The sequence below is a fragment of the Myotis daubentonii genome, chromosome 2, assembly GCF_963259705.1.
Source record: "Myotis daubentonii chromosome 2, mMyoDau2.1, whole genome shotgun sequence".
Classification (NCBI taxonomy): Eukaryota; Metazoa; Chordata; class Mammalia; order Chiroptera; family Vespertilionidae; genus Myotis; species Myotis daubentonii.
This window is the reverse complement of record NC_081841.1, coordinates 2,060,986-2,084,032: the sequence shown is the minus strand read 5'-3', so window position 1 is coordinate 2,084,032 and position 23,047 is coordinate 2,060,986. Positions and strand designations below refer to the sequence as shown.

At 69.2% G+C, this 23,047-nt stretch overlaps 1 protein-coding gene across 2 annotated transcripts in view; it reads right to left on the bottom strand.

The window, feature by feature from the left end:
* Positions 1-21,062: 21,062 nt before the first annotated feature.
* Positions 21,063-23,047, bottom strand: part of WNT7B (Wnt family member 7B) — a 48,980-nt gene continuing 46,995 nt past the window's right edge. For both annotated transcript variants that reach the window (XM_059681393.1, XM_059681394.1), the window contains exon 4: positions 21,063-22,577. In XM_059681393.1, the coding sequence (XP_059537376.1) occupies positions 22,098-22,577 (480 nt within the window). In that variant the 3' untranslated portion in view covers positions 21,063-22,097. The remainder of the gene's footprint in view (positions 22,578-23,047) is intronic.

Genomic DNA, 23,047 nt, shown 5'->3' with positions numbered 1-23,047 from the left:
GGGGTGTCTCCTGGGGGTCTGTCAGGGTGTCTCTAGGGGGGTCTGTCAGGGTGTCTGGGGGTCTGTCGGGGTGTCTGCTGGGGGTCTGTCGGGGGGTCTCCGGGGGTCTGTCAGGGGGTCTCCGGGGGCCTGTCGGGGTGTCTCTGGGTGTCTGTTGGGGTGTCTCCCGGGGGTCTGTCGGGCCACGTGAGGATCATCCACTAAAGACCGTCTGTGACCACATTGCTCAGGACTGGGGCATGAGCTGAGGGCACGACCTCCACACCACTCACGCCACGGCAGCCCACGGCGAGGCTCCTGCAAACACCGTGCCCGGGTCTGGCTCCCGCATCGCTCACTGCCTGCGGCCAGGCTGCGCCGACAGGTAACCAGCGTGAGACACCCTCCTGCCCTGGCGGCTGGCGCCGGCCTCCCGGGCTGCCATTCCCATGTGGGCAGGGCCGCCTGCTCGGGCTGCTGAGGAGGTGGGGCCCCGGCCCCTGGGGCGACCCCGTGCCCGTGCCCCTGAGCTGGAGCAGCTGGAGGCCAGTGTGTTCTTTGCGTAAGTGAGGTGGTCAGCCAGCCCAGGGACCTGGGTGGCGGGTCAGTGGCCCCAACTCCAGCCGGGTCTCAGGCACCATCCCCCGTGCCCGCTGTGCCAGCGCCTGTGGCCCGAGGCTGAGCCCTGTGGTGTTGCGGGCGGGGGTGGGGGCAGCATCACTGTTATTGACAGAGAGGAACCAGGAGCAGAGGCAAACTCACTTTCCCAAGCCACACGGCGGAGAGGAGGGAGCAATGGACCCCACGCCTGGGCCCTCGGCTGGTTTTCCAGCAGCAGGATGGAGACCCTGCTCCACAGACGGAGGGAGGGGGCCCTCGGAGCCCCCCTCGGAGCCCCCCACAGCTGGGCCGCAGCTCCCTCTCCGGGTCCCATCACCCCTGCTCCAACCCCAGTGCAATGCAGACAGCAGGTCCCAGCCAGAGGACCCAGGGCTGGGGACAGCGGGTGTGGAGGGAGGGGGGCTGGTGGGGGTCCTGCCCATTCAGGGAGCCAGGAAGCTGGGTGAGGAGCGGGGGGGGGGCGGGGGGAGGGGGCGGGGGGGCGGTGGGGGCGGGGGGAGGGGCGGGGGAGACCCCCACACACACACACACAGCCCTGCTCACGTTTGCCTCGGGGCCCTGCCGCACCACGTGCTCCCCACGACTCCCGCCCGCCTCCCTGGGCTCCTCTGGGGGCCTGTGCCCCGCTCCGCTGGGACTTGCTCTACCGCCCGCAGAGCTCCCCACGTCCCCCACCTCCTCGCCCCTCTGCTGGTCTTCGCGTGGCCGAGGATATGATCTGTCGGTGAGGCCGCGGCCACCACTGCCGCCCGGGCCCAGCAGCCTGTGCGGATGAGGCTGGGCTGGCGGCCTCCGCCCTCTCCCTGCGTCTCGCCTCCAGGCCCGGGTCGGCCTGCGCACCTTCTCTCTCGCCGCAGCCTATGGGGGCCCATTGCACAGATGGCAAACCGAGGTGCGGGGAGGACAGGAAACGTGCCCGGGGCCCCGAGCTCCGAGCTGTGAGAGCTGTTAGGGTCCCCTCTGCGCCCGGCGCCGCGGTGGGCAATAATCCAGGACCCCTCCCCAGGCACAGCGGCGGGGCCCTCGGCGCCCTCCTGCCCGTCCTCAGGGCGCCCCGAAGACCTTCCTTCGCCGGGGAGCCCCTAGAGCCCCCGCCGCGATGGCCCAGGTGGGCAGCTGCTCGGAGCCGCCCCTCCCCGGGCAGAGCGGGCCCAGCCGTGGGCACCTCCTCGCGGAGCTGTGGGCGCGCGCCAGGCCCGGGGACTGGCCGCTCTGTAATTTCCCATGTCGCTGGGCATGTGTGTGTTATCGGGTGATACTTAAATCCCAACCTTTTCAAAAGCAAACCCAAGTAAGTACATATTTGGGAACCATAATTCCCAGCTTGGAGGCGTCCCTCAAGGCAGATGGGCACGCGGCGTCCGACCGCGAACCGTCCCTCTGCGTCCTCGGCTGTGACAGCGTCCGTGCTCGCCGTGAGGGACCTCGGGGAGCGACGCCCGCCCCCTCGGCCGGGCCCATAGCTTCGCAGCGGGTCCACTGGGATCCCGAGGCGCCCCGTCACTGGCCAGGACGGTCCCCCGGTCGTGGCGGGACGCAGTGAGGTGCAGCCTCCTCGCGGGGAGTCCAGAGCAGGGGGCGCCCGGGCCGAGCCAGCACACACTCAGGTGTGAGTGCAGGGGAGCCCGTGGCTGGTGGCCTTGGGGACCTTGGCCCGAGCTACGTCTCAGAGGGACTCGGGGCCCCGGTGAGGGACACGTGGAAGGCCCCATGCCGCAGCCACGCCGTGTTCAGGGAGGTGTGGAAGCCCCGCCCTCCCTCTCCCTGGAGCACCCTGCCTCAGTTTCCCTGTCCGCCCAATCCTACCCTTTATCCAAGGTTGGACCACACACTGCCCCCAGCCTGCCTGGAACCAGGGGCTCCGCCCCCACCGGGTCCCTGCGCCGCCCCGTCTGCTCCGTGGGCCCTGTGGGTGCCTGTGGGGACAGAGGGGGAAGCCACTGGGGAGTCGGCAGGGGGTACCCCCCGAGAGCAGAGGGAGAAACCTGCTTGGGTGGATGTCTCTGAACCCCCCATGGAGCCCTGTTCTATGAGGGGCTGAGTAGGTCCCCCAAACCCCCTGTGAGAGAGACTTCTGGGCTCAGACACGAGAGAGGCAGCTCAGGTCAGGCCGCGGACGGCACCACGTCAGCAGCTCCCCAAGGCTCTGGCCTCCTGGCCACGCCGCTCTCTGCCCCCCTCCTGCTCCTCCTGCTCCTTCAGGGCGTCCCCTCTGCCCCGACGGCCCCCACCGCCCACCTCACAGTCACGGCTGCGACGGCGCTCACCGCCTCTGCCGGGACCTCCCAGCCTGCCCGCTGCTCCTGACGGGAACTTGGGGCCAGGATGGGCCCCCGCCCTCCGAACTCAGGGGTGGGAGGCGGGGTGCCAGGTGGTGACCCCGCGTCTGCACAGCCTGCCCGACTGCTGGCTGCGGTGAGGCCCCGTGACCCGAGGCCAGGGAACAGCGGCGGGCCGGGCAGGGAGCAGGTGACCGAGCATTTGGACGGCTCGCTTGCTCTCGCCAAACACATTAGAGGCTTTTTGCAGATTCACGCTCCCTCCGCCCCCATGAGCCACACGCAGATGCCATTCCCCGGCGGCTGCGGTCGGGGTGGCGGGTCCCAGTCCCCAGAGGACACAGCAGCCCACGTCTCCAAGGGGGTGGGCCGGGCCCAACATAGGGCCACCTCACACACGTGCACACACACACACACGCATACACACAGGCAAGCACCCTCGCACACAGGCTCACACGCACACAGGCAAACACACTCGCACACATGCTCACACGCACACAGGCAAACACCCTCGCACACATGCTCACACGCACACAGGCAAACACACTCGCACACGTGCTCACGCTCAGACACGTTCACTCTGCCCTCCATGCCCTACGGCCGCCCTCCAGGCGACCCGCGGAAGTGCCGGGCCGTTGTCACCCTGGCGGAAGACTGAGCCGGAGCTGGTGGCGGGGCCGGAGGGGCCTGGGCGGGCGGCCTCGGGGCACCACCCGACGGGGTGGATCAGCAAGTTGCTTCCTCATCAGAAACGCGCCTTCCCGCTGGGGCGAAGCCAGGCCGGCGGCATCCCCGCGGCTGTTGCTCATTCTCCCGTGAGGCAGCGCCTGGCTCCTGGCGGCAGAGGCTGATGCGACCAGACGGGCGGGCGGGGCGCAGGGGGCCTGCTCAGCCCAGCGGCCAGGGGGCACCGTGGTGGGTGAGCCGCCTCACCCCTCGGGCGGCGCAGGGGTCTCGGGGTGATGGACCCCTCCCAGGCCCTTTGAGCCTCAGTTTCCCGGGGGGTGGACGAGATAACTCCCTCCCTGCAGTTTTGAGGAGTAAATGATGGGGTGACGGCCTGGGAAGAGCCAGTCCAGTGCCTGCAGCTCGGACCCTGTTCCCGGGCGTGGCCTCTGGCGTGTGGACCCCGAGGACCGACCCCTGTGGCCTGACCCCCTCCGCCGACCCAGGGCACCGGCTGCCTGCCGCCCCACCGTCCCCTCCACCGCGCCCCACGGCCACCGGCCTGGGCTGGGCCTCGCCTCCTGCTCACGCCCCAGGGGCCTCAAGGACGTTTCCTAAAACCCAGGAATGAGCCTGACAGCCCCCCGTGGGCCCCTCCTGTGACCTCAGTGCTGTGGGGTGCCCACACCCAGGCCCATGTCCCTGCAGATTGGCGTTCCCATCCGCCGCCCCATCCTCTCCTCCCGCCCTCAAAGCCCAGAAGCCAGAGCTTGAGGAGGACCTACCGGCACGGGAGGGGGTTTCTCAGACGCCCCTCTGTGCTCCAGCTCCCCAGCCCTGGTGCCTGGCTCTGCCCTGCTTCCCACGGGGCCTCCTCCTCTCCTGGTCACCCCACCCCTGCACCTCAGGCTGTGCTCCGAGCCCTGCAGGCCTCCCGTTCCCTGTGGTCACTCCTCGGCCACTGTGCCTGGGATAAGGGGGCCCCAGTTCCGGCCGGGGGGCTGTCTCCCTGCCCCACGGGCTGCAGCTGACCCCTCCCCCCAAACCCCATGTTACCCCTTTTCTAGCCCTTTGCTAGGGGGGCTCCCCTGGGGGCTCCTGGGCTGCTGGCTGGGAGGCCTGGCCCATGCAGGTGTGAGGTACAGGCTGTGTGCTGTCCCCACCCTTGGCCTGGCCTTGAGGCCAGACCGGGGGGAGAGGGGGTGCTGGTGGCAGTAGGACCCTGAGGGGGACCTTGGTGGGGGACAGTCGTGAGGAGGGTGGACCTCGCAGCCCCAGAGCCGTCCAGGGACAGAGGGGGCCGTGCGAGTGGCTCCTGCCGTTCTGTCCTCGTCCTGCGCTCGGGCAGGCGGGGGGCGCTCTGGGGGGGCTGCCCCGGGCCCTGCGTGACTGAGCTGAGCCCCGCGCCCCTGGCTGGGCTTTGTCCTGGCCTTTCTCTCCGGGACCATGGAAAAGCCGCGTCAGCGCCGCCTTTGTCTGCGCTGGACAAAGGCGGCCGGTTCACAGCCGCCGCGCTGGCCCGGCTCCGTGTTTGGATAATTCGCCCACAAAAAGCGTGTGGCCCTTTCGCCTCCACCCGCTGGACTCAGCACCCCGCCCTCCGAGGCCTTTCAGGGCTCCGGGAGATTCCCACAGCCCCGGGGCAGGCGCGGGCGCTGGCGAAACACCCCGTCCGCACCCCCAGCCCCCTGCGCCGGGGAGGCCAGCACCTGCCAGCTCCCGGCCGGAGGACAGGGCCATGCGGACCCCCCTCGGGGCAGGGGCTCCCCGGTGGGACTCTGCGCAAGTCGCTCCCTCAGCTCAGGTTCTAATCTGCAAAAGGGGCGCTGAGTCATGTGTGCACCCCAGGGGTCAGGGCTAGGTCCGATCACCACACTCGGTGCCCACAGCACGTGGGAGCTGGGAGAGCCCCCCCCCCCCAGTGCCTCTGTGCCCGCGGACAGCGCACCTGCAGGCGGTGAGGGAGCGGACGGCTGTGCTGGGACGCGTGCAGTAGTCAGGCCGCCACACAGGGAAGGAGGCACTGCTGGCCCAGAGGGTTAGAGCCCCCCGCCCCCCCCCATCCCATCAGAATGAAGACCATGGTGGCGTGGTGTCTGCAGCCCTCCCCGTCCCCAGCTAGAGCCCGGGTGTGGCTGTCCCGCCCTCGGGGCCCTGTTCCCGATGGAGAGACTCGGGCCCAGAGAAGGGACCCCAGTACCTGAACCCCCCAGGGACCCTGCAGCCGGCCTCTGGGGGCCTCTGCCTCTTGGCAGTGGCTGCCCGGGGCTGCCTGCTCTCAGGGGCTGGGCTCCTGCCGCCTCCGGGCTCCTCGTCTGGGCCTGGCCCCGGGCAGCGGGGTTTGGGGGCTGCAGTGACAGGACTGGGGCTCCACAGGGGAAGGGGCTGACAGGAATCAGGTGCTGTGGGCAGCCCCCCGCTCAGCAGACCCCCCAGGACCCAGCCAGGAGGCTCATCTGTCCCCTCCTGACCTGTGCACCCAGGACCCCGGGAGTCGGCTCCTGAAACAGGAGATGGGGCATCCTGCAGGTCAGGCACCTCATCGTGCAGCTGGGGAAACCGAGGCAGAGGAGCGGGACCAGCTGGTCTGAGACACTGGGCAGCTACCGCCCGGGTCTGGCTCTCTCCGGGGCCACAGCAGCGCCTCCGAGTGCCCAGAAGTAGACCCACGCGCACGGTCAGCTGACCCCCGACAAAGGCGCAGGGGCTGACGGAGCGGAGTCCGCCTTCCTGCCACGGTGCTGGGGCCGCGGACAGGCACACGCGGACGGTGGATCGGCACAGACCTCACACCGTCGCCCGAGGGAACGCCGCGTGGGCCGCAGCCCAGTGGAAGGCACAAGCCGTCAGACGTCCAGAAGACAGCACAGGGGGAAACCCCGGTGGCCGCGGGCTTGGCGACGGCGTTTCGGACACAACGCCAGAGACACGACCATGGAAGGCACCGCCGAGCGGGCTGCCTGGGGTGAAAACGGCCGGGTGAAAGGTCAGAGGACGAGGGGACGAGCCACGAGGGAGCGAGTCCTTGTGCAAAGCACCGGGGAAGGACGGGCCTCCAGACACACAGGGAGCCCTTCACTCTCGGCCACGGAACAGCAAACAGCCCGCTTTAAAACGGCGGAGATCTGAGCAGACGCCCGCACTGGGAGGTCAGCATGCGCAGGGCGGGTCCCTAGCCCCCTCGCCACCTGGTCCCGTGGAGACGCTCCGCCTCCGATGCATCGGGAAACGCACAGGAGGACAGCGAGGTGTCCCCACGTTCCCTTAGGAGGTGCCGCCCAGGACACTGGCGACACGGAAGGCCGGCCGGCCAGGGAGCGGCAGGCAGCCTCGTTCACGCCATGGGGGATGCCGATGGCGCAGACACCGTGGGAGCCGGCCTGGTGGTTTCTTACAAAACGGAACGTCCTCTTGCCGTCCGATGCCGCGATCGCTCTCCTCGGCATTTACCCAGAGGAGCCGAGACTTGTTTCCGCACAAAACCCTGCCCGTGGGTATTAACGGCGACTTTATTCGCAATTGGCAGAACTCGGGGGCAGCGAGGACGCCCTCAGCAGATGACGGGGAAGCGCGGTCCACCCAGACGGCGGAATATGGCTTGTTTGTTTAATGTTCTTATTGATGTCAGAGAGGAAGGGAGAGGGAGAGAGAAACATCAAGGATAAGAGAGAATCACGGATCGGCTGCCTCCCGCACGCCCCACACTGGGGATCAAGCCCGCAACCCGGGCACGTGCCCTGACCGGAATCGAACCTCGACCTCCAGGTTCATAGGTCGATGCTCAACCACCGAGCCACGCCCGCCGGGCCAGACAGAGGCGCCTCCTTCAGCACCAAAAAGAAACGGCCGTCCAGCCACGGACACGTATGCAGGAACCTTAAAGGCGTGTCCCCAAGGCAGAGAAGCCGGCCCGACAGTCTGCACGCTGTGCTTCCAACTCTGTGACGTTCCGGAAAAGGCAAAACCATGAGGACAGTGAAAGGCCGGGGGCAGGGCCGGGGGCAGGGTGCGCGGCAGAGCCCAGAGGGCTCGGGGCAGGGGACTCCCGCGTGACGCTGTCGTGACGGGCCTGCGTTCATCCAAACCCAGAGAACGCACGGCACCACGAGGGAACCCTTCCGCCCTGGGCTTTACGAATACTACCGCGGCGACGCTGGCCGGAGGAGTTCGCAGCAGGGGAGCGGGCGGGGTGGCCAGGCGGGAGACCGAGCTCTGGGCTTCCCCACAGCTTTTCTGTAAACCAAAACTGCTCTCAGGAGTCTTTCTATTTTAAAAAAAGAACTTTACATGAACTACAACCACACACAGAAATGGGGGTGAAGTCCACGGACACGCGGTGCTGGGGCGCCTGTGGCCTTCAGCTCGGCCGAGGTGCGACGGGCGCTACGGAGGGTGCGCCTTGAAGACGGACCGCGCCGCCGTGACCGTGCCCGTGGGAAGGTCGCCACCGTCGCGCTGGTTAACATACTCCTCGCTCCCCCGGTCGTTTCACGTTTTTGTAAACACAACGTTGGACAGAGGAGCCAGACAGCCGAGGGACGGGCTGTGTGACCCGTCCTTCGGGGCACAAAACAGGCCACGCGGTCCACGTGGAGGCGCTGGGAGCGGCTGCCGCTCTGAGCCGGTGCTGGGGGCGCGGGGCGCGGGGCTGAGAATCTGTCGAGCTGTGCGCTTCTGCGTCCACGTCCCTGCGGGTTATACCTCACTCAAAGGCTCCAGAAAAAATAGTGTTTGCGGCCGAAACTGGAAATCCCAGAAGAGGAGGAGGAAGGTGGTTTCTCTGATCCACAAGCTTCCCACTGGGGGGGGGGGGTGTCCCCCCTCAAGAGGCCCGAGAAGGGGCGGCGAGGCCAAGGGCGCAGGCCCCACCCCGTACCCGGGGCCGCCGGAGGAGGAGCGGGTCGCGTCCTCAGGAGCCTCGGGCTGGGTCGCCTCGGCCGAAGGGTGCTCTCTGGGTTCAGGAAGCCCCGAGGCCACCGAGGCCAGGCCCAGCCGAGGCCTGTTCTGCTCCGAGGGCCCCCAGGTTGGTGGCCCAGTGTCGGGACCCGGGCCTGGAGGGGCTGGGACGCCCAGGGCCACTCTGGGACAGGCCCCCGCGGCCCGGGCACCCCTCCCCGCGGCCCTGAGCAGCCCTGGGGCGCCCCTCTCCTGGGGAGGCCGCAGCGAGGCCAGGGCCGGGCCAGGCTGGAGCTGGGCCGGTGACATCATGACTCGATGCTGCCAGTTCCTTCCCGACCTCGGAAACCCCAACATCCCGCTCCAGGAACTGGTCTGCGGCCGGGGCTTTGGCCGGCTGCCCCGGGAGCGCGGTGGGGAGGCCCCAGGCTCTCTCCCCCCCACCCCCCGCCTGTCCCTGAGGCCCCTTCCCTTCGCGGCTCCCAGGGAGCCGGTGCCAGTGTGAGAACAGTGGTCAGCTCCCCCTGTCCCCGCCCCGCCCCCCTCAACGGCAAGAAAAACAAACAGCTGTCCTTCCCTGCGACTGGGAGCAGGCCGCCCGCTCAGGCCCGGCCGTGGGCTGACTCACCGCTGGCAGGGCCGCACGCGGGGCCCAGGCTGCCCGCGGGACCCAGGCCCGCCCGCCCCTCAGCCCGGCCTGTGACCGCGGGCCTGACCTCTCCCGGCCTCGTGGCCTCATCGCCGGAGGCAGACGCAGGCCGGGCCGCCCGCTCTGACGGCCGTGACCACCTCGGGTGGCTGCCGCTCGGGCCCAGCCGGGGCCACCCAGTGGCAGGCCCCCGTGGCCGGGGGAAAGGGGGCGGTCAGAACGGTTGTAACAAAGGTGGAAGGAATGGGCCAGGGAGCGTAGCCCAGGGACCGTCTGACGCCCTGACGGTGCCATCGGGTGGCCAGGCTCCTTCCTGCCTCCCACGGACAGTGAGCGCCCGTTCACAGAGGCGGGCAGGAGGGCAGCTCTCCATGGGCAGCGGGCGGGCGGGCGGGCGGCCTGCCGAGAGCACTGGGGCCTCCCAGCCCCTTAGCCACCACCTGCCCTCGGCCGGGCTGGGCCCCGAGCCCCTGGGGACCCCGTCTCTGCCTGGGGACAGGTGAGGACCGGACAAGCCAGGGAGCGGGAGCTGTGGCCACTTCTGTGACATCTGTGCGGCCTGCGGGCGGGGACCTCACCAGAGAGCCCTGTCCCTGGAGCCCGTCTCCCTGGGCCCCGGGGGGTGGGGGGTGGGAGGGCAGTTCCAGGTACAGGGCCCAGCCGGGGCCACAGGAGAGCGTGCCTTGGGGGTGCCCCGGGCACCTGCCCAGGCCCCAGGCGCTCCAGGCAGGCAGCTGGGCCAGGGCTGCTCACTCAGGGGACTAGGAGGGGCCGGGGCCGAGCAGAGGGCCTGGCAGGGCAGGGGCCAGATCAGAGGGCACCGGAGCCCCGCTGGGTTCCCACGCCGGCCAGCGGGGCAGGTGTGGCCTCGGGGTCAGCGAGCGGTGGGGGGCTGGGGAAAGCCGGGTGTCTGGCCCAGACCTGCGGGGCAGGAGCGCCAAGCAATTACCCTGCAGTGGCCCGAGACGGCTAAGAGGATTTGCCTTTTGTCTGGCTAACGATCCCGCAGCTCCGCTCTCCCCTCCCGGGGGCACCAGCCCCGGCAGATCCTTAATTAAAAGGAAGCCGCCTTCTCCATTACCCACGGCTGGGCGATGGGAAAGCCCTGGGTCACCCCCAGCCCCGCCAGAGCGGGGGACGCCTTCCCAGGCCTGGCGGGTGGGCTCACCTGCAGACGCAGCGGCAGCTCAGGGCCCGAGGCCCGCTGGTCGCTGGGCTGTGCACCGGCCAGTCCTCCGGGAAGTGCTGGGATTGGACTCCCTTTGTGGTTTTCCAACATTTTTAGCAGCGGAACCTGTTGTCGAACTAGCCCTTCCGTGGAACCCCACTTGGCACAGGCCACGGCAGAGCTGCTGTGTGGAGGGGAGGGGGTCCGAAGGCCAGCGCCCCGCCCTGGGCCAGGGCACCCCCCTGAGGACACTCAGTGCCGGCCCCGCCTGGCACCTCCCCCCCGCCCGGGTGAGCACCTGGGCCTGTGGCCGCCCCGGGTCCCCCCAGACTGTGATTTGGGGTCCAAACCCCTCTCTTTTACTGCGCGGTTGAGGGGGGTTCCGCCTGACCCCTCAGAACCCTGCCGACCGCTGCCTGGCTGTGCACAATCCCTCGTCTCGCTCCTCGTTCAACGAACGCAGCTCGGAAGTGTCCACAGAGCCCCCGCGAGCCCGGCTGCAGGGCGCCTGGCCGGAGGGAGGCCGGTGCAGCCGCCCGCTCTCCTCCTCAGACCCTGGGCCCTGAGGGGGGCGGGGCCTGGCAGTTAGCACACTGTTCACAGGGCGGTCCTGGCATACAGTGGGCGCTCAATAAATGTGCTCCTGGATGAAGGCATCACCCAGCTCCTGATCTGTAGTTGCCTAAACCGGACCAGGGGCTCAGGCCCACCCGCACCGGGACGCGGGGCAGGGGACAGGGCGTGATGTGACCGTGTCCAGGGTGGCTGGGCAAACTCGCCGTTTTGATGTCTGTTTTCAAACATTTATGGCGTTTTCTCATGGAACCAGGCTCTGCAAACACCCACCCACGGGGACCAAGAGACACTGCGACAGTCCTGCTGTGTCCCGGCCCTGGCACCAGCCGGCCCTCCGTGGGCCTGACGTGCCGGTGGAACCCCCCAGAAGCCCGCAGGCCTAGTGGGATGAGCGCCAGTGATGGGGAGGGGTGGCCAGTGATGGGAGGAGGTGGCCAGTGATGGGAGGAGGCGGCCAGTGATGGGAGGGGTGGTCAGTGATGGGGAGGGGTGGCCAGTGATGGGAGGAGGCGGCCAGTGATGGGGAGGGGCGGCCAGTGATGGGGAGGGGTGGTCAGTGATGGGGAGGGGTGGTCAGTGATGGGGAGGGGTGGTCGGTGATGGGAGGGGTGGTCGGTGATGGGGAGGGGTGGTCGGTGATGGGGAGGGGTGGTCGGTGATGGGGAGGGGTGGCCAGTGATGGGGAGGGGTGGCCGGTGATGGGGAGGGGTGGCCGGTGATGGGGAGGAGGCGGCCATTGATGGAGAGGGGCTGCCGGTGATGGGAGGAGGCCGGTGATGGGAGGAGGCCAGCGATGGGAGGAGGAGGCCGGCGATGGGAGGAGGAGGCCGGCGAAGGGAGGAGGAGGCTGGCGAAGGGAGGAGGCCGGCGATGGGAGGAGGAGGCCGGCGATGGGAGGAGGAGGCCGGCGATGGGAGGAGGAGGCCGGCGAAGGGAGGAGGAGGCTGGCGAAGGGAGGAGGAGGCCGGTGACTGGGGGTCCTCTTTGGCTTGGAGCAGGGGAAGCTCTCTGAGTTGGTGATGCCATGCTGAGACCCATGGGCTCTGTAAGGAGGGTGTCCCAGGCGTGAGCCCCTCACCTGCCCACAGGCCGATCGGGGCAGGAGCACCCCCAGTCCTGGCCTGACCCTGACCAAGTGGCGGTGAGTCAGAGGGTCCTGGGCAGGGGCAGAGCCACCATTTATTGGGCTCGCTCCTCCCACCTCTGCACGGGGAGGGCGGGTCCGGGGGGGTGGACCGCGGGGGCCCCGCCCAGCCTCCAGCCCGTGCTTCTTGGCTGGCACACGCGACCCAGCAGCCTGGGGGGCTTGACACAGCCTCGAGCTCTGCATCTCTCCCCAGACCCACATCCCGGAGGCCACGGCCTGCTGCCCTCGGCGTGGCGGGCACCTCCCCGCCTCCCTCATCTCAGAAGGAGCTGCCTGGGGCGGTCACGGTCCTGCCCTCCGGCAGCCACAGGAGAGCGTGCCCAGCCCTCCCCCAGCGTGGCCGGCTGAGTCCCGCCCCGGAGGGGTCCAGGCTCTTGCCCGCAGCCTGTCACCCTCTCCTTACATGCACCTGTGGGTGACTCGGGGTCTGAGGTGGGAGATTGTCCTGGACCAGCCGGAGTGCCCAGTGCAAGCACAGGGGTCCTCTGGGGGCCTGGGGGCCTGGTGCACAGAGGAGGGCCACGTGCAGATGGAGCACGAAGACTGGAAGGTCGCCTTAAAGGTCGGAGTGATGAGGCCACAAGCCTAGGAACAAGGCGGCCCTGCTGACCCCTCGGCCTGGGGCTGGTGGCCTCCGAGCAGTGAGGGAGGACGTGTCCGCTCTAAAGCTCCCCGGGGGGGCAGGGCGGGGCGGGGCGGGGGGGGGGGGCGGTCACGGTCATGCCCTCCAGCAGCCACGGGAGAGCTGCCCGGCCCTTCCCCGCACCCCGGGAGCTGGGGGCACTTTGGGGGTGCCTTTGTCACGTCTGCTTCTGCAGGGCGAAGCTGAGCAATCAGAACGGCGCCCGCCCATAGGGTCCTCTGCCCCCGCCCATAGGGTCCTCTGCCCCCGCCCATAGGGTCCTCTGCCCCCGACATCTAATGGCGGCCAGTCCCGGGGATGGGGACCGGGAGGGACGTCTCCGCGGAGAAGGGGCCTTCGGGGGTCAGGGTCGCTGCCCGTTCAGAGGGGCCTGGAGTCGGGCGGAGGGTCCCGCCTGCGCCAGGCGGGAGGCGGGAAGCTGCCTGGCTAGTTCCACAACGGACAGCGCTGGCTGGCGGGTGGGGACCCCGGGAGGCTCTGGGTGTGGCAGGGTGGGGCGCAGGAGGGCGCGCTGGGTGGGGCGTGTGGGGACAGGCGAGGCTCCCTCTGAGCCAGCGGCTCAGCCAAGCGTGTGCTGCAGGCCCCACACCCGCCACCCCAGCCCTTTTAAGAATAAAAACAAATATTTGTGTTGCATGTTGTGTGTGTTGGGTTTAGCTTTCTTCTCGAGGCTAAAAATAGGCGCCTGTGCGGGGTTCCCTCCTCCCACGCTCGCCGGCGCTGGGCACGGCCGCGCGGCAGCTCCCGGGCTCCTGCCAAGTTCTGGCTGCGCTGCCGGTGACAGGAGAGCAGGATCAGAAAATGATTATGGGATTAAGGTGCCCATTTCTGCTCGCAGGAGGCACAGCAGCGGGGGCCGCCACACCCAGAGGGCCGGCCTCAGGGGCACCGGGCGGGGCTTGGACACCAGCCCGGCCGCCCTTCACCCAACAGCTCTAATACCCACCCCCCACCCCCCCATTTAAGAGTCAACAGACAACAGCAACAGACCGAAGACGGGGGGGGGGGGGGGGCGCAGGAGGAAGACGCGCCCCGCTGAGGGACCAGGAGCAGCTGGGTGTGGGGATGTGGGGTGTGGGGAGTGTCCGCCAGAGGGAGCAGGGCTGTGCACAGGGCAGATCCGGGGTGCAGGTGGCACATGAACCTGGGGGCCTTCAGGGAGGGGGCTCTGTTAGGCTGCGGGGCGGGGGGAGTCCAGGGCAAGTGACTCCGGGGACTCCCCAGAGGGGCAGGGCAGGTAGGGGACGAGCTGGGTGACGCCCACAGGATGAGAGGTCGCAGGCCGTGCCGGCCAGGTAGACAGAGGTTCGGATCACAGGCAGCTTTGTGCCCTGTGAGGGGCCAGGAGGGGACAGGAGGGCCCTGAGACCCAGCCTCCATCAGGGACCAGGAAAGGAAGGAGGGGGAGGGACACCGGTTGAGGGGATCCCCGAGGATGAAGGCGAGGCCAGGACTTGGGGCTCCCGGCCCTGAGTCAGAGCCGGATGGTGAGGTGCCATGGTGAGGGCGAGGCTCGGGTCCCTCCCTGGAGCACCAGCCTTCCCAGCAGCCCCAGGCCTGGGAGAGGGGCCCCCAGGGTCATCGCCGGGCTGCCAGCGTGGGGACAGTCAGCTCTCCGCTCCCAGGTGGCGTGGGCGCAGGCGGGTTGAGGGGGCGGAGGCGGCAGGGGGAGCAGGCCGGTGATTCTACCGGATGCTCATCACAGCCCATCTCACTGGCCCTCTCCCAGCCCTAGACAGGCTCTCTCGTTCCGTCTCACAAAGAGGAAACCGAGACAGAGCGGGCCCAGGTCACACAGGCGGAGCCCCTGCTCCCAGCCTGGGCTCAGCAGGCCACGCCCTCCATCCACAGGCCACTCGGGACCACGGCGGAGCGGCGGCTCCTTCAACCCTGGCATTGCCTCTGAGCAGGCGGGCCTGCGTCCTGGGCCCTCCCCAACCCCATGTGCCAGGCAGTCCCTCCCCACGGCCCCAGGGGACAGCTGGGTGCTCAGCTGGCCAGACGCGCCAGGGCCTTCTCTGGCCGCGGCCTCCCTGGAGTTCCTGGCCATTCCCCCCGGTCAGTGCCGCTGCTCTCACGCCATGTGCACCCAGAGCCCCGTGTCCCCACGGCCGCATCCCGCCCGGTGGTGCAGCAGCTCCCCGCCCCCCCCTCGCTTTTCCCTTCTCAGCAGCAGCCAGACCCCAGGAGAGAGCAAGGCGGCCGTGACCCTGCCTGCAGGGCCTGCTCCGTCCTCACCGTGAGCTGGAGTCTGCGCCTGTCCACCACTTCCCGCTCTCCTTTCCCTCACTCCGTGCCACCCACCTCACTCTGGCATCCTCCTCCCTGTGCCCGCTCTGCCCCTGCCCTCCATAACCTGGTTCCTCCTCCCTGTGCCCGCTCTGCCCCTGCCCTCCATAACCTGGTTCCTCCTCCCTGTGCCCGCTCTGCCCCTGCCCTCCATAACCTGGTGTCCTCCCTGTGCCCGCTCTGCCCCTCCCTCCACAGCTGCCTTGGCTCCCCTTCGCCCTGGTTACCTTCTGTGCCCACCCTTCCCGGCTGTGACGTTCATGCTCTTGCTAACAGACGCTGTTGTCACCTGCCCCTCCCGACTGTCAGCTCCCGGGGGCAGGGCTTTTGCTGCATCCCCAGCACCTGGCACACGAGGTTGCACGACATTTGCGGATCAGATGAATGCGGGTGAGGCAAAGCGTCTCACGTCCAGAGGGCACTGGGCATCGGGCCCAGGAGGGGAGGACGTGGATGGGGCAGCCCTCGCAGAACCCAACACTGCCCGCCCCGCCCCCGCCCTGGCCCAGAACTGTGGCCCCTCCAACCACAGAACCAAGACTCCAAGCCCAGGCACTGAGGCCTGTGGGGTCAGAGCCCGGGGGCCGCACCTCGCCATCACGTGGAGATGGAGCCAGGCCTGACTTTCTCCGAGAACTGCCCCCTTCCGGAGCTCTGCCTCAGGAAGGCCCTTGTCCTGCGCTGGCAGGCCCGTCGCCCTCGCCCTCAGCGGGTCCTGAGACGGGGCGCCCCGGGGCTGGGTGACAAGAAGCCCAAAGGCCTGGTGTGGGCCCGCTGAGCCCCTGGCGGCGGCCTGGGGAGCCGCGGCCTGCGTAGCGCCCACTGGGCTGGGCCCAGCCTGGCCTGACGAGGCAGCAGAGGCCCAGAGCCCGGGAGGCCCTGCTCGAGCGTGTGCACTGGCTGCGGGGACCTCACGACACAGCCCCCGGCCTGGCAGACCCTGTCCCAAGGCCCGGGGGGCGGGAGGGCCAGGAGCAGCCTCGGGGGCCCCCGGTGCCCAGCCCTCGCTCCCCCGCCCCTCACAGCCCCGGACTCTTATTTGAGAGACTTTTCTACTGAAAAATGAGCGCTCCAGGCAGCAGCCGGTGCCGGGAAAGCCAGCTGGCACGCAGCCCTCTGCCCGGAGGAATGGGCTCGCTGGCCGTGGGCGGGGGAGAGGGGGCAGTGAGAGTTCCTGCCAAATGCTGCAAAGCCTGAGACTCAAGTGCAAGCTTCCCCCCTGTCCTTCTGGAACCTTCTGGATCCTTGTCAGCTGTGGGGCAGTGCTTCAGGCTGCACTGTCCTCCTGCCCAGCCCCCCAAACTCCGTGCTCCCTATCCCTTCAGTTCACCCCAGATCCTCACTCACCTCCGTCCTCAGGACTGAAGCATCTCTGCCTCCTGCCTCCCTCCCAGCCTCCCTGTCCTGCCCTTTTCTCCTGGGCCCAGCCTAGATGCCAATTCCTCCAGGAAGCCCTCCCTGACCACCCCCACCCCAGGCCCGGTTCCACACCCCGCTGCTCTCCCAGCCTCAGGCATTGAGGGTGGGACGGGGCGAAGGGCCAGTTTGTCCTTCATTCTGTCCCTGTCCCGGCCTGGGCTCTGAAAGGAAGGCTTCACTTTGGACTCTGTTCTGGGACCCTGGCCTCCACGGCCGCGCTCAGTGGCGGACCGGGGAGCAAAGGGATGTGCGCACGGACAGACGCAGACCCCGTCCTGCTTACGGGAAAGCAGGGGCTCAGGAGCCAGAACCGGGCCAGGGACCAGGGAGGGACCCTGGGCAGAGCCCCAGGCCCTCGGGGTGGAGTCCAAGGCGGAGCCGGCAGGACGGCCCAGCTGCGGCCCGGCCCAGCAGCCAGGCAGGGCTTCCAGGGAGGGCGTGTCCTCAGGGGTCCTGCCTTGCTGGGACCCCCCACTGGGTTAGTCCTGAGTCCTGAGGGCTACCTCGGGCCTCAGGGCGGGTGGGCTGGCCACCCAGGAGGCCAACAAGGCCCCAGGAAGGACACCTGCCCAGCACCTGGACGGGGCCCCGCCCTGCCCTGGGGGAGTCAGAGGACCTCACTGGCCGGACCGCCCCGCCGGCTGCTCCCTGTGAGGCTGCGAGGCTTCCCTTCCACGCGGCCCAGGTGGCGGCAGGTTCCAGCTGAGCCCAGAGGCACGGAGCCGACCAGCCAGGGGAGTGGGCCTGGCAGGTCCGGCCTGGGCACTGCTTGCCCCGAGGCCCTGGCTCCGGGCCCTCTGGGCTCCCCTCACAGGGCCTTTGGCTGACCACCTGACCGCCCCGCAGGCCTCTGCCGGGTGCCAGGCCTGCCACTCCCAGGGCCACCAGGACTCACAGCTGGGACCCCCAGGCCCGGTGGTTCTGAGCGCCTGGCTCTGCAACACCAAGGACCTGCTGCAGGCAGGTGGCATCTCAGAGAGGCAGTGGGCGCACACGCACCCAGAGGAAGGAAACGGCCAGGACCACAGCAGGCAAGACCCAGGATGACCTCCCGGCTCAGGCCCCCGGCTTCCGGCTCCACACCCCCGGGAGCGGCCTGGCTGCTGGGCCCAGGCAGCTCACACTTCGCCTGCTCCCCTGAGCTCCAGCCTCCACTCACTGCTCCTCCCTCCCCGGCCCCTTGCTCCCCAGACCACAGCCCCACCCGTCCCAGACCCACCTCAGCCAGGTCACCTCCGCGTCCTCCCTTCACCCACCCCTGCCCTCCTGACCCTTCCCCCAGCTCCGGCTCACGCCGAAGTTCACCCAGATGTCTAACCCAGATCCTCGCTGTGGAACCCGGTCTTTCCTGTTCTGTCCGAGGTGAGGACGGATTGCAGCTGTCACCTCCGCCCCGAGACTCGCCTTCACCATCGCCTTCCCACTCACGGGAGGAGGCGTGTGGGTTGTGTAGAAGGAAGACCCCAGAGGGCCTGAGTTCAAATCCTGGGTCTGCCTCTGGCCGGCTGTGTGACCTTGGACAGAACGCCTTATTCCCTGCGCCTCGGTTTTCCCGTCTATAAATTGGAGCCAGCACTGACCCATCTGGGGAAAGGGTGTTGGGAAGGTTGTGGGCACCTGTGGGCCAGACCCAGTGACTGGCATGATGGGGCTGCTCAGTGTTCCATGGGCTCTCGGCCTGCTGGGGGGCAGGGCCAGTCACAGCAATGAGAGCCCTGCCCATCAGGACGGGGGAGGAGTGAGAGCAAGGGGAGGGCAGGAGCCCGGTGAGCTCGGGCAGAGAGGGGAGGGGGTGGGCAGGGGGAGAAGGAAGGGCCCTGGGCAGAGGGCACAGCTGGGGCAGAGGGGTGCGTGGGCAGAAGCACAGGGGGGCGGGGCTCGCTGGCAGGGCGGGGCTTTGTGGGGGCGGGGCTTTGTGAGGGCGGGGCTTGGGGGAGGGAGGCTGCAGAGGAGGCAGAGGGTCAGGAAGAACTCCACCGGCCACACCAGGAGCAAACCTCTGCCCCCTGAGCCACAGGGCCCCTGGGGGGGGGGGGCGGTCAGTGCAGGAGGACTGGGTGCTAAAGCCTGGCCCGTGTTTCTCCCACAGGAAGGGGAGCCGGGTGGCCCGGCGGGAAAGCTCACTGGCTGTGCCCGTCCGCAGGGGGCAGCGAGGCTCGGAGACTGGGGAGCCGGCCCACGCCTTTCCTGTCTCCCAGGCCTCCTCGGTCAGCACATGCACCCCCAGAACGGGCTGCCGCTCAGGGCAGGGGGGCGGGGTGAAGCTGAAGCCCCTGAGGTCCCCCACCCCCAGGGAATGAATGGTGAATGGGTGGCAGTGAGGCGCCCCCACTCTCTCGCTAGTGTCCCCACAGCCTCCCCACGGTCCAGGCAGGGCCCGGGCACGTGGGGAAGGGACACACAAACCCAGCAAACCCGCGGCAGGAGGCCTCGCTCCCCGGGGCCAGCCAGGAGCCGTGGGCAGCGGAGAGGCGGTGAGCTCTGTGTGCGGCCCAGCCCGGGCTGCCCTGGGAACGGCTCCTGGAATAGGGGGCGGGGCGCGGGGCTGGGGTCCGGGCCCAGGGCCTGGCGGGCAGTGTGGGCCCGACGCCTGGGGCAGGGCCCCCGAGGATGTGCCCGCAGCCTGGGAGGCTGGGCGGGGGTTGAACTGTGGCCAAGAAGTAAGTACAGTCTGGGCACCGGGGCCCGGCTTTCTCGGCTCTTTCCTCATTCCTGGCCTCGTGGGAGTAGCCGGACCCTGGCGTTCCACCGCGGCCGCCACCTCGGATCTGCTTACCGTCTCACGGGGAACCGGGGCCTCCTGCCAAACCCCTCAGGCCGGCTGACCACCGACGCCCCGGCTGCCTCCTGCTCTCCGACGGGGAGGCCGAGGCCATAGATCAGGGAGGGCCGCCCGGCAGCTCTCGAGCCCCGGGTCAGGACGGGGTCTTTCCCGCCTGTCCCCCCTCCGCGCACCGGAGGAGCCGACCCCCTCGGGAAGCCCACCTGTGGCGCCTCCCCGGGGGCTGGGGCTGGGGCCAGGCTCCGTGGGTGCCCGGTGGGCAGAGGGCAGACGGGGCTGTTTGATCAGTGGTTCCGCCCGATGCCAGGCTGCTGGGACCGCGGGCGGTGGCCAAACCGGCCCCGCCGCATGCCTCCCGGCCCTCCCCTCAGCAGGAATGCCATTCATCCTCCCGGGCATGGTTACCTCGGGCGAGGCCGGCGAGAGGAGAGGGAGGCTGGTGGCTGCCCAGGGGCCTCAGCTGCCTTCCCAGGACCAGAGAGGGCAGGGGCACCTCAGAGGGCACGGGACCAAACCCACCAGACACAGCTGGATGGACCCCCAGGCCAGCTGGGGTCAGAAGGGAAGGGAGACCTCACAGACGGAAGCAGATGGGGCCAGGGACACCTGGCTGGGGTCCCCCACCCCCAGGCTCCCCATTCTCCCGAGAAGAGCCCCCACCTGCCCCCTGAGTCAGCCCAGCTCCGGCCATGGCCCGCCTCGCAGCCTGGCCCCGCTGTCAGGGAGCCTCAGCCCTCCGTCCAGCCCCGCCAGTGGCCCTCGCTGGGTGGGGCAGGCCCAGAGGCACCTGAAGGTGTGACTCCAGGTCCCACCTGGGACCTGGGCCAGATGTGAGGAGGGGGATGGGGTGGGGACATCGGGCAGTGCCAGAGGAGGGGGGCCGGGGCCAGGGGCAGCGGCTGGCACCCAGCATGTCTGTGCCCAGGGGTGACGCACTCCACACTCGCTCATCGTCTTTGATCCCAGCTTTATTGGAGCCGCTGCTCCCCTCCAGAAGGCGGACACAGCCCATCAGAAGCCACCCGCTCTCCTGAGTGGGCCCTGCAGGGACACACACCCGGGCCCCCGCCCTGCCCCAGCCACCCTGACCCCTCCCCCGCGGAGGGCCCTGCTGACAGCTGGGGGAGGCCCGGGGACAGTGCGCACGGGCGCCAGGGCCCGAGAGTCTGTTTCAAGCAGAAGGAGGAGCCTGTCTCGGGGGGCAGCAGCCCCCCCCCCCCCCGTACCCAGTGTAGGTCACAATAATTTAAGACACTATAGACATCTCAACACTATATAACAATATAAGTTAACCAGGTGCCCCGGCAGAGGGCTGTGGACGTGGGGGTCCTGGGGCCCGCGGGGCGGGGGAGGGGGAGGGGGGCATTCACGTGGGCCTGGAGGGTCCCAGGACAGCAGCTAAGGGAGTGTCCTGGCATCTCTGGGGGCACGCGGGGTGGACGCCAGGCCCAGAGTGTCACTCGCGCCAGGCTAACGCCCAGCCCACGTGGCCGGTCAGCCGCCTGAGGACGCATGTCCACGGGTCGATGAGAAAAGACCCTAAGTCCGGGGCGGGGTGCGTGGCAGCAGTCACCACACACCAAGCTTCCCACAGTCACCTCTGCGCCTCCGTCTCCCCGGGAGGTGGGGGCGTCGGCAGAGGGCACGCCAGCTCGAGCCCCCGGTTTCTCGTCTCTCCCCGTCCCCCCCCCCCCCCACGTGGGTTAGAATGAGCCAACCCCCTCCGGTTCCTGTCTCCCGGGTTTCAGGGTGAGTGGATTTCAGGGGAGGGCCTGCGTGGTGCGGGATCGGGGAGCGGGGGGAGGGAGGGTGTCAGGTGGGGCCCTAGCACAGGGTCGCCTGGACCCAAGTTTTCTCCACATCAGGGTCAGGGTGAAAGGCCAGGATGGGCAAGGGCAAACCCTCAAAGGCACCTCTGGGGGTGCAGAGCCCGGTGAGGCAGCGGAGAGGGGGGCCGCCTCACGCCAGCCTGGGTGTGTCCAGAGCTTGTCCTCTGGGCCAGGAGCCATGGGCTGTGGGTCAGGACACCAAGCCACGGCAGGAGCCCCACGCAGGTCCTGGGCCTCTGGCAGGTCCATGCTGGGCCCCAGTGTCCCCGGCTGTCCAGTGAGGCAAACACCCTGAAGACCCCCAGCCCCCCACACCCCGCTCAGCGCTGGCCTGGGGTCCCGCTGGCTCCGGGGTGCGAGGGGCTCTGTAAACTGCGAGGTGCCAGGCTGGGGGGCCACGGCCCTGGGGAGGGGGACAGCACGCCTTGAACCTGACCTGGGGGACAGCTTGATCGGTTTGATGGGGTTTTCTAAAATCTTCCTAAGAGAAGGGCACCAGGTCCCTGTGCAGGGCTGCCCTCAGGGCCCTCTGGGGCCATGCTGGTCACCAAGCCGCTGCCCGCTCCCCTGGGGACCACGCGCACAGGCCCCGTCTCAGGGCAGAGCCAGGCGGCGCCTCGGACGGGAACGGGGGCCGAGGGGGTGCGCTAACACCGGGGGCGGAGTTAGGACCGGCGGGCCTGCGTGCTAAGAGTCCTCTTCTGACACTAAGAAAACATAAATAATCTGTCCCCCTCTGCCCAGCCCCCTCCAGGGTCCCGCAGCTGACGTGGCCGGGGACAGTCTCACGTGGGGCCGGCCGGCGTGGCCTGTCCGTGTGCACCCACCAGGCAGGGGCGGGGGACACTCCTGTCGTCTCCTTGCTTTCCGGGGGCACGTGTGTCCTCGAGCCTCACTTTCCCGGAGAGAAGGAAAGGACTCACGGGGCCCGTCAAGGCCGCGCTGGGCCGCGGGCGCTGGGCCGCCGCAGGAAGTGACGGGAACGGCAGGAAGGAGCCGCGGGCCGGGGAGAGGGTGCTGGGCCCAGGGGGTTCCCCTGCGTCTGGAGCCCCACCGTCTGCAGCCACCGCTGCCCAGCCGGCCGCGCGGAGCCGGGAAGGCGGGAGCGTGTGCACAGCGGCGGGCGGCTGCGTGGCCGGCGGCCGCGGGGCCGCTCACTTGCAGGTGAAGACCTCGGTGCGCTCGCTGCACGTGTTGCACTTGACGAAGCAGCACCAGTGGAACTTGCAGTTGCACTGCCAGACGCGGGTGTACTGGTGCGTGTTGTAGCCGCGGCCGCAGCACATGGTGTCGCAGCCGTCGGCGCCGGGCGAGGTGCGGTTGCACAGGCGGCCCTGCGTGCCCACGCTGCCCGTGGCCGCGTCCTCCTCGCAGTAGTTGGGCGACTTCTCGATGTACACCAGGTCCGTCTCCATGGGCTTCTGGTAGCTGCGCAGCTGCTTGATGCGCAGGAAGGTGGGCTGCCGCAGGCGGCTGGCGCGCACCACCTCCACCTGCACGGCCGCGTTGTACTTCTCCTTGAGCAGGTGGCCCACCTCGCGGAACTTGGGCAGCGTCGTCCAGCAGGTCTTGGTGGTGCAGGAGCCCGACACGCCGTGACACTTGCACTCCAGCTTCATGCGCTCCTCCAGGACCTGCGGGGCCAGGAGCAGGGCTGAGCGGCCGGCGGGAGCACCCCTCCACCCAGAGCTCCCCTCCACCCGGAGCTCCCCTCCACCAGGAGCACCCCTCCACCCACAGCACCCCTCCACCCAGAGCACCTCTCCACCCACAGCACCCCTCCACCCAGAGCTCCCCTCCACCCACAGCACCCCTCCACCAGGAGCACCCCTCCACCCACAGCACCCCTCCACCCACAGCACCCCTCCACCCAGAGCTCCCCTCCACCCAGAGCACCCCTCCACCCGGAGCTCCCCTCCGCCCACAGCACCCCTCCGCCCACAGCACCCCTCCGCCCACAGCACCTCTCCACCAGGAGCACCCCTCCACCCACAGCACCCCTCCACCCACAGCACCCCTCCACCAGGAGCACCCCTCCACCCGGAGCACCCACAGCACCCCTCCACCCACAGCTCCCCTCCACCCAGAGCACCCCTCCACCCGG